The sequence below is a fragment of the Atractosteus spatula genome, chromosome 13, assembly GCF_055471065.1.
Source record: "Atractosteus spatula isolate fAtrSpa1 chromosome 13, fAtrSpa1.hap1, whole genome shotgun sequence".
NCBI classification, from domain to species: Eukaryota; Metazoa; Chordata; class Actinopteri; order Semionotiformes; family Lepisosteidae; genus Atractosteus; species Atractosteus spatula.
Genome location: NC_142718.1, coordinates 31,816,315 through 31,831,381, shown reverse-complemented (window position 1 = coordinate 31,831,381; position 15,067 = coordinate 31,816,315). Strand labels below are relative to the sequence as shown.

The 15,067-nt window shown below is 33.0% G+C and overlaps 1 protein-coding gene across 1 annotated transcript in view; it reads left to right on the top strand.

The window, feature by feature from the left end:
- kcnj3a (potassium inwardly rectifying channel subfamily J member 3a) overlaps nucleotides 1-13,361 on the top strand; it is a 64,601-nt gene extending 51,240 nt beyond the window's left edge. Inside the window, exon 3 of the mRNA XM_088930462.1 lies at nucleotides 10,617-13,361. Coding sequence (XP_088786588.1) covers nucleotides 10,617-11,200 — 584 coding nt within the window. The 3' untranslated portion in view covers nucleotides 11,201-13,361. The remainder of the gene's footprint in view (nucleotides 1-10,616) is intronic.
- Nucleotides 13,362-15,067: the final 1,706 nt, after the last annotated feature.

The following is a 15,067-nucleotide window of genomic DNA, read 5'->3' as shown; positions in this document are numbered from 1 at the left end:
TCTTTGTCCTTTTTTTAGTAATAATTATATGATAGATAGCTGTTTCTTATCTTCCTCAGCTGATTTTTCCTTCAAAGAGTTTGCTGTTGGCAGCTTTTCTGGGATCTGTCAATGTTTAGCTTTGGCACAGACTCCTTGGCAAAATTGGCACAATTTTAGATATTCATCTGTGTAGGACTGTATTCAGTTTTAATCCTGCATATAAACGTATTACCAGTAACTAAGAAATATTAACTGAAGCCTTCAGACAAACAGTTTTGATCAGTCAGATTGCTATGAAGCATCATTGCATTTTTAGCATTGCAATGCTATACTTGGATTGTTTGCATAACATAATAATATTACCTTTTATGCTGTCTGACATCACAGTCCATACAGTATATTTCGTCTTATTTAGTAAGTGCATATGTTTCTCTGTTATTTCTTTTTTTAAACCAATTATTAAAATAACTATTTTTATTTGCATTTTTAATTTAAGGATTTTGGATCAAAATGACATTTAGAAACATGCACATGGTAATTTGCTATTAATACATTTAGAATTATAGCCACAAAATGCCCAGATGGTTGAAAAGGGTATTGTTTTTTTAAGTATAATTTGTTAAAATGTATACTGTACATTTAATAAGTCTTCCTACATAATAACTATAGCATTACATGTCCCAAGCTGTACTCTATCAATATTTGTGTACTTTAGGATAAGAACTATTCTGATTTTATTTACAATACTTCACTTTCATGAATCCAGACCTGAGAAGGCTCTAGGTCAGATCGACCTGTTTACAGCAGTGTTTAGTCAGGTGAACTGTGCATTGTTCTGTTCTTTTGCTAAATGTGTCACTATTATTTACTGGAATACCTGTGATTGCATCAGTGGAAATGTCAGATGAGAACATTTAAGTAACTACTTTTTTTTTTCTTTTATCAAGACTTTGCCTCTGAATAATGCAAAATGAAAAAATAATTAAACAGGGATCTTCAAACCAATGTACAATTCAAAATGTCTTTCCAAATGTAATGTTGTTATAAGTTCTTAAGTTTTATTTATATATAAAAGCTTTGTATATGTCTAGATATATTTACAGGCCTTAAAACACAACATATGCTATCTTAGAAGGAACACCTTTCAAGGTTATACTGTGTTTTAAGAGCATGCATTTGCTTTGAATTATGAGAATGTGAATCTTAAGAGGTACTGAACTGTTTCACAATGCCAAAGAACAGAACTGTCTGCTTAAACACTTCTGCTTTGTGTATATAAAGTCAAAGTTGACTGTTTAGTTAGTGTACACCATCATGGCGTAGCTACCTTGACCAGTGAAGTGTGTGTATATACGCACCTTTCAAGAAACACCATTCAGGGTTATGCTGTTTCTATCAGAACAAAAAGCTCACTCAAAATGTGAAATGTAACTATTCCTTTTACATTTTAATTAATATTTGCTATTTATGCATGCTATTTTGGGTTTTATAAACACCAAGCAGATTTAGAATTTAGATGGTTCTGCTTTCCAGCAAGGTAAAATGTCCCGAATAAATCAATATAAATTAATTATAAATCAATTGAAATTAATGAAAAACATCAAATGAAAACTGGAATGCACTAAACATGACATCATGAGTATAGAACGTATATATTACATTTGTATAATTATGCTAGTTGACAAAAGGTCTTTCCTGATATGTGTAAACAATGCTGAAACTTGAAACAATGCTGTAACTGACGTTACATACTGTAAATCTATGCACTATTAGGAAGCCACTTATTTGTGGTGAGATTTATAGCAACACAGGATGCAAGGCGATACTGTACTACACCCTGAATGGGATGCCTGTTCATTACAGGGCACATACAAGCACACAATTGACGTAGTAATGAAAACCTATGCAAACATGTGGAAAACATACAGACTCCACATAGAAGGTACCCCTGTCCAGAATTCAACCCAGGAACTAAGAGCTATGAGGCAACACAACTCTTTACTGGCAAGTCTTGTTTTCTTTACATTGCAATAGCCTTTTCAAACTCTGTAACAGTGGGTTGGTATATACAGTATATAATATATATATACAATGTATAAATTATACTGTATCTACATAACTTTAGGGTCATTCAATAAATAACTGAAATATCTAAATTATAAACCATCTGCGATTTACAAGTGAGGAAGAATTATTTTTTAATATAATCCATTGCATTTCAACACACTTCTAATTACAGTACATAGATGCAATACTGTATATGTCTTGATAAACACCATGCCATCTTAAAATTACATTAAAATTTGTAAACCCCTGTTAACATTATCTGAAAATTTAAAACACTTAATTGGTATCTTTTAAAAAAAAACAGTATGTACTGTATAGATGTATATTGACTAATGGTAGATGGCTGCAATGTAGACATAATCCCCAATTATTAGTTTTCTCAGCATTGGAGAATGCAGTGTCAAACAAGCTATAATTTCCATTTTGTTCTGCATCAATAACTGAGAAAAGAAACTGTCAGACCTGAGTGGAGCACAGCAAAAATAGAATCGAGAGCAGCATCAAAGTAATGGCAGTTTGGAGCCTTATACTTGGCTACAAGAGAGAGTGACATAAGATGAGCATGGGTGACGACCACTGAGTACAGTATGTCCATTAGTTTGGCAGAGAAGCACATGTGGCTCAGCTTTAATTGCTCTGCATTTATTTTTTTGTTCCTTGCTGGATTTAAAACAGAAAAACCCTGATGCTGTAGGTTTTATGTTCATACTTGTAGACTTGGTTTCCATAGGAACACATATTTCTAATGTTAGGTATTAAAGCTTTCAAGAAACAAAGCAGTGTTGAAAGACCTACAGTATACTGTATGCTGCATTTTCCATTTTTTCCCTTTATCATAAATACCTTATTGTTGCATGGTTTTTGATACTTGATGTTTATTGTGTAGAAACTTAATTTTGAAAATGCCTTATATATTTTTTAAAACAGTGTAAAATAAAATTGTATAATACAATGGGAGAAACCATAAATATCTGCTTTATTACTGTACTGAGAGAACTTAGTGTAACATCTTCTTTAGGTCTGTGTAATGCCTCTCATGACATTTCCATAGCTGTTATGCTCACGGTTTTTATTTCATGCTAGTGGAAAGGAGAGAACAGCTGTAACTGATTTCAGTGTTGGTGCAGGCTTGTAAAAGACAATTTAATTGACCAACAAATGGATTAAATGGTAACATTGAGGGGAAAAGGGACTTAATTTATTGATTAAAGAACACCCAGATCTTTCTTGGCAGTGCTTTTAAAGGATTGCTTCTGAAGAATCCATTCAGTTGTTAAATATGCACTGCACACATGACAAAGCTGGGTTTAAATGCTTTGTTGTTAAGAAACTAAAATAAAACAAACGTTTGACTGCTGCCCCCATTTAAGATGTGTTTTTGTTTACATACAAAGACATATACAGATGCAGCCATCTAGAATGTGCAAAGTGTTAGTAGGTATGTATTCCGTGGAGTCACAAAGTGCAGTGTGTCATCACATTTTTTATTTTTGTTCAAATAATCTGATGCAGTTTTACTACTTTGTAAAACTGCCAGGTGGCGCAGTGAATCCTTAAGGTATTGTAGGTGTGTATGTTTGTCAGACATCAGAACAGTTTTAAATGTTTATTAGCCCATTAGTGTTTTCCTACGCTAATCATACTGTACTGTATGTATACATTGCTGAGACAGGTTGTTGCTATTACGTTTCTAACACAACTTCAAATGTAATGTGTCACAATACTGTACAAAACTAATAGAATTATTATTTTAATTGTAATTAGAAAACAGATTATTTTATTTTAGATTTTAATAATAAAAACATTATACACAGTGGCTTTAAAACATATTATATTTAAAAGCAATACACACAAACAAAACACAGAGGCCAGATTAAAATAAAGGTTTTGAGTAGTGATTTGAATGACTTTGTTGTGTACTGTTAGTTGCATTGTAGTTGATGCAAGTCTGCACTTTATTTAGGTCAGTATATTTAAATTGTTTATATTGCAATTTGCCATTATATTGTTGAGGTACTGAATGTGCTGCTTGAAATATTTTATTCTCATTTTAATTATTGCTTGCAAAACAAAATAACTGCATCTAGATGAAAGCAGTGAACATGAACGACAGCAATACTGTAGTTGATGTACAGTATGGATATCTGTGGATATTCATTGAATTGTTTAACGTGTGGGATGTCTTACACACCAAATTATAATCTTTTGCTTTGCTGCTTTACATGCCTGCTCCTGGGATTACCTTTCACATACAGTACTTAACATTCTGCTTCTTAACTCTATCACGAGCAAAAGACATTACAATCCTCTTTTCAGAAAAAAATACTGTACAGCCATGTTACAGTTTTAAACAGTAGCTAACTGCATTATATATGTGCACATAACATAAAAATGTCATATTTTCAAGAAATACTATTATGAGATAAAAAACAGATTAAGTTCAGCTAGTGTTTCAGTAACATCTAACACAGCACAAGTACTGTACCACCTATTGATCTGTTTTTAGCAGTGAAAACAATATGCCAGAAAAGACTCCAGCATATAGTAGTGGGCTTTCCACTGATAGTTTTGATGCTAATTCTGGATGACTGAGTATGTAGTATGCTTTTTTAAGGATTTAATTTCCCCCTCTAAGGTTTTATATTATCATTCTATGTGTCAAACATCAATACATAGTAGATTGAAAAGTGTTTTAATCATTTGTAAAAGTAAATTGTTGTATACTATAGTTAAGTTGACACCTGGAGCAGTCAAAAACCCATGTTTTTTTTTATTTTGGAAGTGATGAAGATAAATAGCTTCGTCTATGAATGTCTATAAAGGAGATGTAGGATGTACATTTTGAGAGTGGCTGTTATTTGAGAGTGGGGTTATTTTGTTATTTCTTTTTGGTGCAAGCAAATATTTTGTTTTAAAGGAAATCCTGTATAACTCTTTGAAATACAGGCTTTACAGATTCATTAATGTGTTTGAAGAGCTCACTTGCAGCCACAGCTGTAGAAAGGAAAAGCCATTTAACTTGCTGACACTCACTGCCATGACCAAGACATTAAACGTAATCAAATGAATTATGTTAGTCTTGTAAGAAGGATGCCAGATCATTTTTAAAGAGAATAGTTTATCCAGATTCCAAGCATGAGCCTGTAAGGCACTGATGTAAAGTAAAAGAAGGGGCTGTTTATACTGTACATACTGTATATGTCATTGCAGCAGCCATTTTTGTTGTGAGTTACTGTACCAATGTCAGCACTCTTATGACCTGGCCATTTGAGTATTCTCAGCATAGATTATGGATAATGATTTTTTGCATTTTCTTCTGTACTCATAACATTTTAGCATCAGTCTCTGTAAATCTAGAAAAATATGAATTCTGATAGAAGCCTTTTTAATACTCCACATTTCATATAGCATGAAATATTACTGTCTCTTGGGAAAGCTCCTTTCGTAAACTGCACACTATCTTTATATCTGCAGCTATTTAAGACAGCCCATATTTATCACTGTACTAGTTACAGATTCTGAGTGTACTCTAGCTCAGCCTGTTAGGCTGGCTCAGATGAGATTTTTAATTTGTTTTTCTGTAATTGATAGTGCTGGAGCCCAAGCGATATGACAGTGAGCTTCTGAGAATGCTCCTTCACATCAGAAAAAAAAAAGAAAGCCACCCGTTTTTTCTAGGAATCATGTAAAAGCAAGCTCCCCTGTGATGTCTACTGTGTGGTTCCTAAATGACAGTCATGTGAACAGTTCAGTGCCTAATAAAATGTCCAACATACTGTACATAAGATAAAAGATAAAATGTTATACTTACAGTATGTATACAGTCGTTTAATTTCTTTCTTTCAGTATTCAGTAGCATGTCATTGTAATGTACTAATATATTTTTAAAAAATAAATAAATGCAAATACGATATCAAGGGTTCTAGACATATAAAACAGGAATAATTGTAAAAATGCTGGTAGATAGCACTTGATGTTTAGGTCTATTGCCACACATCTGAAAACTCTGTAAAAAGCTCTAATCAGAATATCATTATACAACCTTGGGAAAATCACTCCAAAACACAAAGCTTATTTTTATATTACTTTTTTAATGATGCTGTGTGAGGATGATCTCAACATGATTTAACATGAATTCAATCTATGAATATTAAAACTGAGAGTTTAAGGTATTGCTTTCTGTAATATTTAATTAGATTCTAAAATATTTTGAACTATGCTATTAACTTTTTAAAATTTCCCAGAAAGGACCACATTGAATACTGGCTATAATTTAAATTTAAATTTATAATTTTATATTTTGAACATATAAATATTAGTTTGTTTTTTTCTACAAAGAATTCTACAGGATATACTGTATACGCCTTATTGAAACTGCAATATTGATGATTAACATTCAATGATGTGTTCCTATTTGTCTGTTTGACAGTACACATTTTTTATGCCTGTTATACACCGATTTTAAAGTTTTATGGACACTCTTAAAATGGAATATTATGGAATGAAGAAATCTGTGAACCACTCAGAACACACATTCATTCTTATTACCACATTGGCGGTACTACAGAGTGGTAGGGTGTGTGATTCACTGGCCAAAGTCAATCTGGAGGTGGCTGACAATGAAAATCTGACAAAAGCTGACAATAAAAATAACAGAAGTATAACATCTCTGAACATGATGAATGATAATAATTTGTGAATATAAATATACATACTGTATATAGCTAGTAGTGGTAACTTAAAAATAAAAAATAAAGGCACACAACAGTATTCCAGCTTCTTCACACACATTTTCTGCATCAACCTCTTTAACTTGAACACTTGCTGTGGTTATTGTGGGAAGGTGTTGACATGCTCCTTTAACTAAATCTGTTGTAAATGGAAAATCAAAAGCTTGTTCCATATTCCCACAGTCCTTTCTATTAAAGAAGTGCCTCAAGTTTTTAAGACACTTCGGCATTTAAGATTTATCACTTCCCTATAAGACTATGAGACTTATAACAGAACATAATGTGTTTATGCAAAGCAAGTTTAGCACTTTATACATTTTTGTATACTGTACATGTGTGAAAAATTATTATTAAGCTTGGGTTACAACTGTTTTAATATTTTTGAGGGAATTACATCTGGATTGCTGTGAACTTGAGAGACTTAGTGATGTAAATTACTTTACCAAGCAGTTTGAAAAGATAGCTACTGTATTACAAGGTCAGCCTTGAAAATGATAACTGTATAAAGGTAGTATATCTGAAATTATTATTACTTTTTTGTGTAAAGGAAGTATCACAGTATAAAGGTAGTATGAGGAATCATTATTTCTTTCTCTATGCGAAGTACACTTCCAGTATTTGCTGTATGCTTGCTACAGTAGATCATTGTCCTTGAAAGTCTGACTTTTTAGTTTATAACAATAATTGTATTAGGAATGTAAACTGCCTTTAGTCTATCTGGGATTAAATGGAAATTATCCCAATATCCATATTAGCTGTATCATTCTGCAACTTCTAGTACAGATTTCCACTGTAGATAACATTATCAGGCAATCAGGGACAAACTAAAGTATAGACGATATTGAGTAGTTATTAAAAGTACACTGACAATATGTTTCCCCGAAGCCAATTCTACAATGAAACTTGGTTTCCTGGGACAGAGATGTTTATGGACATAAATTCATCACTGTTGAACTTCAATTTTTGTTTTCTGAAAAGTCAAAGTGTCTCTCTCTTTGGAACTTCTGCACCCACTGAATGCAGTCTTGACAGGTTTCATCAACACTCAAACCAGCTTCAGAAATATACCTTATAACCTTGCAGGTTGTACAAGGGGACCTGGTTTTATGTTGTCTTTATGTACAGTACTGTACATTTCTCCATGTTGATGTTGTTGAAATATTGGGAATCTAGTAAAAAATACCCAATAACCTCCCTTGAGTTTTTGACTAAGTCACTTTTGTTTAGAAAAAGTCCTGAATGTTGTGTTTTGTCCAACTGGTGGGGGAATGTATGCGGCTGCAACTTTATCATTCTTTGCATCTTTGCAAGGTGCATTGATAAGTTGCAAATGTGATAGTACATGTGCTTTATTTCCTTCAACACATCAACAATCAAACACAACTCAGCTACAGTACTTCTCAAGGTATAAACAAGTGTTTGGTTAAGACGTGTGTGTTTAACATGTCACTTAAAATGCTTAATATGACATTATTTTGAATGATTGGTTAGTCAAGATACAAGTGAGTGATAGGTTAGAGTAAAATAATTTCAAAATGTTTAAAGTAATGTATTGTATTTTGATAGCTACCAGTGACACATACACTTGACACACTGTAATACTGTAGTACTGTAATACAGAAGTTTAACTTCTGGTCCCTAATCCTGAAGTACAGTATATCAAGGCTCCTTTGAGGTGATATGTTTAACACACGAACTGGCATAATTTTTTACACCTTTGTCATGTGCAACCTGTACCCCTAACTGGTCCTCTTCAAACACTGTTAATCCAGTGAAGACCAGTTGATATTTATCTCCAAGTGTCTTGTTTGATAGCTGATGCAAATACAAATGGTGAAGTAAGATTTGTATACAAAGGTTTTTGTAAAGATCAAGATTATCTCCTTACAGCTTTTCATTTGTTTTATGAATGTGAAAAGTTCGCAGGACAGGGTTCTGCAGTTTTTATTAGCATCAAAAGTAACCACTCTTCTTTCCACAGTGTCCTTAAGGTCCTTTGGTAATTAGGTTGGTTCCCTTTCTGTCTGGGACAGTGCATAACTGAATATCTCCTATCTCCTTCAGACATCATTGGGACTAACCCCAAAAGATTCCTAATTTTTATGATGTGACAACAAGATCATTCTCCAATACTACAGTATATATGTCCTCTTGCAAAATGCAATTTCAATGTTATACACAAGATTGTAACATTTTTGTTGTACGGTGAAGAATTGTTCAGTGGACAATTAAAAAATTTACATCTGAACTATTTGGTTACTGTTCATCCACACATACTGAATTATTCAACCAGAGACATTCTGTCTTCACATTTTGCATGTACTGTAAATAGTATGAGATTTTATTAAAAAAACCTTTATTTTTCAATGCCTATAGGCATGAGCACATGTGCAAAGCAGAGCATACGGGGTGTCTGGAAGCTGTGCTATAATAAACAACTGATTCTAACACTGCTTTCAAAATATATTTCCCTCTTGTCCTAAATAAGGTGAAACGTGATGAAGAAGCTCAAGATAGTTGAAACATTATAGTGCCTCTGTTGCCTTTTCAGAGTGAAATTAACATATACAGTACTTGTTCCTTAAGTATAAGAGGGTCCATCCATTAATCTACTTTAAGAAATCTATTTGTATTTAGAGGATTAGGGTGAGTCAGAGCCTAATCCAGCAGGTGTAAAACAGGACTACACCCTGGACAGCATTCTAGTCCATAACATGGCACGCACACATGCATTCACTGGTGCAGAGGTGTGAATGGGAGAGCAGTTTAAAAGAAGGAAAGTGGAGCACCAGAAGAAAACCCATACAAACACAGGGAGAACATATAAACTTCACACAGATAGAGCCGGATTCAATATCAGGAGCCCGTAGCTGTAAAATGTGAATGCTACCCACCGTGCTACTTGATTATATGGTATATTGCTTTATAAGATCATGAGTGTTTGTGAACTCCTGAATGCTTTAATTGTCCTCTTTTGTTTGCATGAGTGCTGTACCATAGTAATAAACAGTTTAAAACCAAAATAAAATCTAATGCTTATTTTTTTTTCTTACTGGCTGATATGGATAAGAGTAATTCTTTTACCCAACTTGTTTTTCACTTGATATTTAAAGTGCACTGTAATATTGAAGAACATTTCATTGTCAGAGGGTATGGCACAGTGCCAGAGATTTAATTGAGTGAGGTCTCTACTGTGGCTTTTGAATGGGTAGATGAAATTTATGACATTAAAAATATTTCACCTTGAAAATTATAACCTTTGTGGAAGAAAAGGAAAATTTCTTTCTAATTGTACAATTTTTCCTCTATCAAAGCAAGAACAAATATTTGTGTATACTTTAATGCATATTTATTGAAAAATGTAATATGCTAAAGATTATCTCTCCTGAAAAGAGGTAATAAGGAAAAAGGAAACAGAAAACTATGTATAATGATTAAAATGTTGTTTTATGAACTTCCTATTCATGTAATCAATACATAAAATAGGGTTGCTTAGTTAAACACAAACAAAAATATTGGCCTCAATAATCCTTGAGATCCAGTCAGTCAATTTATTAGTATTACATTTTCAGGTACTAAATAAAAATTGTAATTCAACCAAAATATGTTACTTTTGCTGCCTTTTTATTTAGTTTTTATTTCCTGAACTGTAAAGAGGAAGAAACACTTTTAAACTATAAAAACATACAAAACTAACCACACATACAGGAATTCTAATCCACTTATGAAACAATTAAAGATATTTTCTTAGTAATGTCTTTTATAAAGTGATTGTGTTTTCCAATTGCTCATACTGTACATCTGCTGCCTAATGTTTCTTTAATTATTCTTTTGTAGGAATGACATGCCAGGCACGGACTTCCTATACCGAGGACGAAGTTCTTTGGGGTCACAGGTTTTTCCCTGTGATTTCTCTTGAAGAGGGCTTCTTTAAAGTTGACTACTCCCAATTCCATGCAACATTTGAAGTTCCAACCCCCCCTTACAGTGTGAAAGAACAAGAGGAAATGCTTCTCATGTCTTCTCCATTGATGGCACCCTCACTGAGCAACAGTGGAGAAAAGAATAATTCTGTTGATGGCTTGGAAACACTTGAGGACACAAGCACCAAGCTGCCATCTAAATTGCAAAAGATAACAGGGAGGGAGGATTTGCCCAGAAAGCTACTGCGGATGAGCTCCACCACCTCTGAGAAAGCGTACAGCTTGGGGGACTTGCCAATGAAACTGCAGCGCATCAGCTCTGTCCCTGGAAACTCAGAGGAAAAACTTGTTTCCAAAACAACGAAGGTAAGCTCTGACCCAATGAGCCAGTCAGTCGCAGACTTGCCACCTAAACTGCAGAAGCTGGCCACTGGAGGAAGGATGGATGGACACCTGCCTCCAAAACTCAGAAAAATGAATTCAGACCGGTTTACATAACTAATAATACAGGAACCCCCCCTCCCCTCCCCCTGACTGCCTTGACAATATTTTCAAATTTGAAATGACGGACAAGATTGTGAAATTGAAATTTAAAAATTTATATAATTATATATATATTGAGTAGGATAAATTCAGCACTACCTGTATGCTTGGGTGCAAGTATAAATGCTTTGATGGGAGACCTCAGATATTTTTCAGGTCATTGTATTATTAATATAAACTGGCATGTAAGCGTCACAAAGCGCATGTAATACAGCATTGAATTTTTTCTGGCATGGCATTTATAAATCTTCAATGATTATTTTGCAAAAAATAAATAAAAATGAAATAAATAAACCCTAGGAGCCAAAGTGTGCTCTAACGTTCTAGCAAAGTCTTTTGCAAAATATGGATGAGAGATGCTGCTGAAGAGGTTTTGAGCGCTGATTTTATTACTATTTTATTATTTGGAATAATGTGAAATTGTGTTTCTGAAGTACTATTTTTGAATGCATGCTAGTGTTAGGGAATTCTAGAGAAAGGGAGAGGCTGGAGCCAGATCTTTAGCCTTAAATACAGTTCATTGCCCTGTTTTATTTTCACTTCTCATTGCTTTTATTTATTTTGTCTAATCTTTATTCTGAGCATTTCATTATATTTTATCTGTATGGAAGATTTGGCATTTGTTAAGACTGGGCAAAACTTTATATTGATGATTTGCAAATCTTCATTTTCGTCTTATTATTATGCATATTTTAAATTGCATGATTTAAAGGAAGAATATAAATATCACACTCGATTTTGACTTTCACTCATTGTACTTTTAGATAATTGAATTGAATAGATGTTGGAAGGCAAAAAACCTACATCTGGTTATTAAGACATCATTAATTATTATAAATGTTTTAAACTTTTCTACATAAATGAACTGTAGCAATAATGACACATACAGTGAGCAATTATCTTGGTGGGACTGTGTGAAGTCCTTTACAGAAATGGAAAAGATGACCTATAGGTTTCTATAAAAATGTCCCAATTGTTAGCAAAAGTGAAATTAAAGATTGGTTCTGACAAAGAGCTTGGTTATTTTGGACTATGATTAAAAACTTCAGCCTTCAGGGTTTCTTTAAGGAGTGCTTTTAATCAAGCATTGACATTGTTCACTTCACTGACTCTGCATAAACACTATCATGCTTGGTTAATGTAAGAATAACTACAGGCTTAATCAGTTGTGGCTAATTTGTGATATTAATTTGCACAATTGTCAAGTCTCTAAAATGAGAGAAATTTAAAAACATTTTATTTTGGATACTGTTAATATCTATTTCGGTTTCATACAGTAATTGTGATTATGCCAAGATTTATTATTTTATGCAAACATTTTTTCTCTCATTCCCATTTTTGATAATTTAGTATCTGTATAATTAAACTGGCAAATGTAGTTGATTGAATATTGCATCATGGAGTTGATAAATATATTCAAAAAGATGATCTCTTGATCCTCTGAAGTTTGCAGGAGTTATATAAGTACCGCTAAACTAATCCCAGAGACACACAGTAACAAGTTTCTTTTCCTTGATAGCACATGGCACAATGGCAGTCCTCTCATTAGGAACCTTTCTTACGTTCTTAAGATCCTCTTGTGAAATGTACTCTGTTTCATGAGGTGCCAAAACAATGGAATGTTTTGTGTACCTTTAATGAACAAATCATTCCTTATTCCACATAATGTATCAATTTTCTTGTAAAGTTAGAATGTTCTATATAAATTTATAACACATAACAGATGAATTAATAGATAAAGAAGCTAGATGTTTTTTGTTATTTGTTAACTTTTATTGTGAAAGTGGCAGGGAATTAAATACAAGTACAACCTGTACTGTAATCAATGTACTGGGTTTTGGTTTGGTTTGATCAGATGATGCAATTTTGTTTTGCCCAGCCTTAAAATGTTTGCTGTAAATGGTTGATGAAGCTGATTGCACAGCCGGTCTGTGTTTTCAAAAAGCACTGTAGAATTTGAGCCTGCTAAATGCTGTAAATTGTACATAGAGATGTCTACCAAACAAACTAGATTTTCAGGCATGCAGAATATTTATTGTAATAATACACAAGTTTTAAATGGACTTGTACGCATTAATACTGTAACCTAATTCTGTATTAAACTTTTCAGCAATTCGATGAGTTTAGATTTTTACAAAGTCTGGTTTTGCTACTTGCATATGTTGTCTTTTTTGTCAGCTCTTTCATAATAAATTTTAACTGTGTTAACTTAAAAATGTAGATTTCTAAGTTATACAGGGCCTTAAATTTCAAATGTTTTGGGATTATACCCCTAAAAATCAGTTTAAAATGAGTCACATTTTGCTTCTTATTTTGAATTTTACAATAGTGCAACTGACTCTAGATTATATATTAGTACATAGGTGGAAATTATGTACAGTACTTCCAATCTGAAGCGTGAACATCTGTTGAATTGAAAAATGACTCGTACATTTTTAAAGCATTCATTGAATTTAATTCTGTAAATGTAATATTGTTGCACTCCTGCTTTTTAATCTAAGGAAATAGAAATTGCCAGTATATTCTAACTAGATATTATGACTATACAATGTTTTTTTAAAAGCATGCCAAAGAACTGGTAAACTTAATCAATATCACTTAATTTCAATTAAAAATGAATAAAATTCAAGTCAGATAAATTTAAACACTTACTGTACATCTTTGTATGTGATAAAAATGTTTCTTGTTTCATACAGACTTGTAAGAAAAACGTAAAAGATCTTGCACATATGCTTCTCTTCTATTCAACCAGGAAAAGAGGAGACACCTTTTCGAAATTGGGTTTCTACACATTTGTGCCTGATATAAGTCAAACGTTCAATCCTTACACCAATCAAATGACAAAATCGGGATCTAGTGAAGGATTCTGCTTGGTAGAAGAAAGAGGCCAGAGGCAAGCAAGTATCTTAATAGCAATCTACAATCAGCCAGCAGACCAAGGTTTTGTTTTAACTCAGGCCTTAACTGAGGGAAAAGCAATTAAGTTATACAGGTAAAAGGATTTTTCCTTATTACACTATGGTTTTAAAAATTGCTGTTACTTGCCTTTATTGTCCCACTAATTTTACGTAGTTATTGAAAGCCTGAATTGAGAAGGTTGAAGGGTTTTGAAATTCTATTTAAGTATCATCATGTCAACCCTAAGGATGAAAGCAAAACATTTATTCAAATCAAATTTCAATTTCAGCATAATGTACCTGTTTATACCAGAGCAGTGTACTTCAAATGTCACTGCAGTACCTTTAAAGTTTGCATAGCCTTGGTGTACAGCCTAATCAAAAACAGTAACAATGAGTGTAGGGATGCCACAGGGCATGCCAATTAATGTGAGTTAATGCCAATTAAAATAGTCAGTCTGACTTAATGAGAGTTTGATGATAACCATTGATTTGATTGTTCCTGCCATGATTATTAGTATGGTAAAACACATGACGATAGCTGGAATTTTAATGGTTCCAAGGCATGTTCCAAATGTGGCATAACTGACAGAATTCTTTAGTTATGGTTGTCTGTCAGTGTTTTAAATGCTTATCTTTCTTTGATAATGAATGGAAAGCTGTGCTGACAAGTCAATATTTCATTTTACTTTATGGTAAAATATTTTTGAAATGTTTAATGGTATAAAACTATTTTTATATAACCAGAAAAGGTACTGATACTTTTGGCCTTTGAAAGACTATGCTCTTTTCACGGTTATTTCGTCTTATCATTAAAAATACAAAGACCACAATCCCCACATTGTTTATATTTCCAAAGAATGCCACAAGGCTCTTAATGTTACTTATTCTTGTCAACAGTAATAAGCTATGAAATTTACAAATT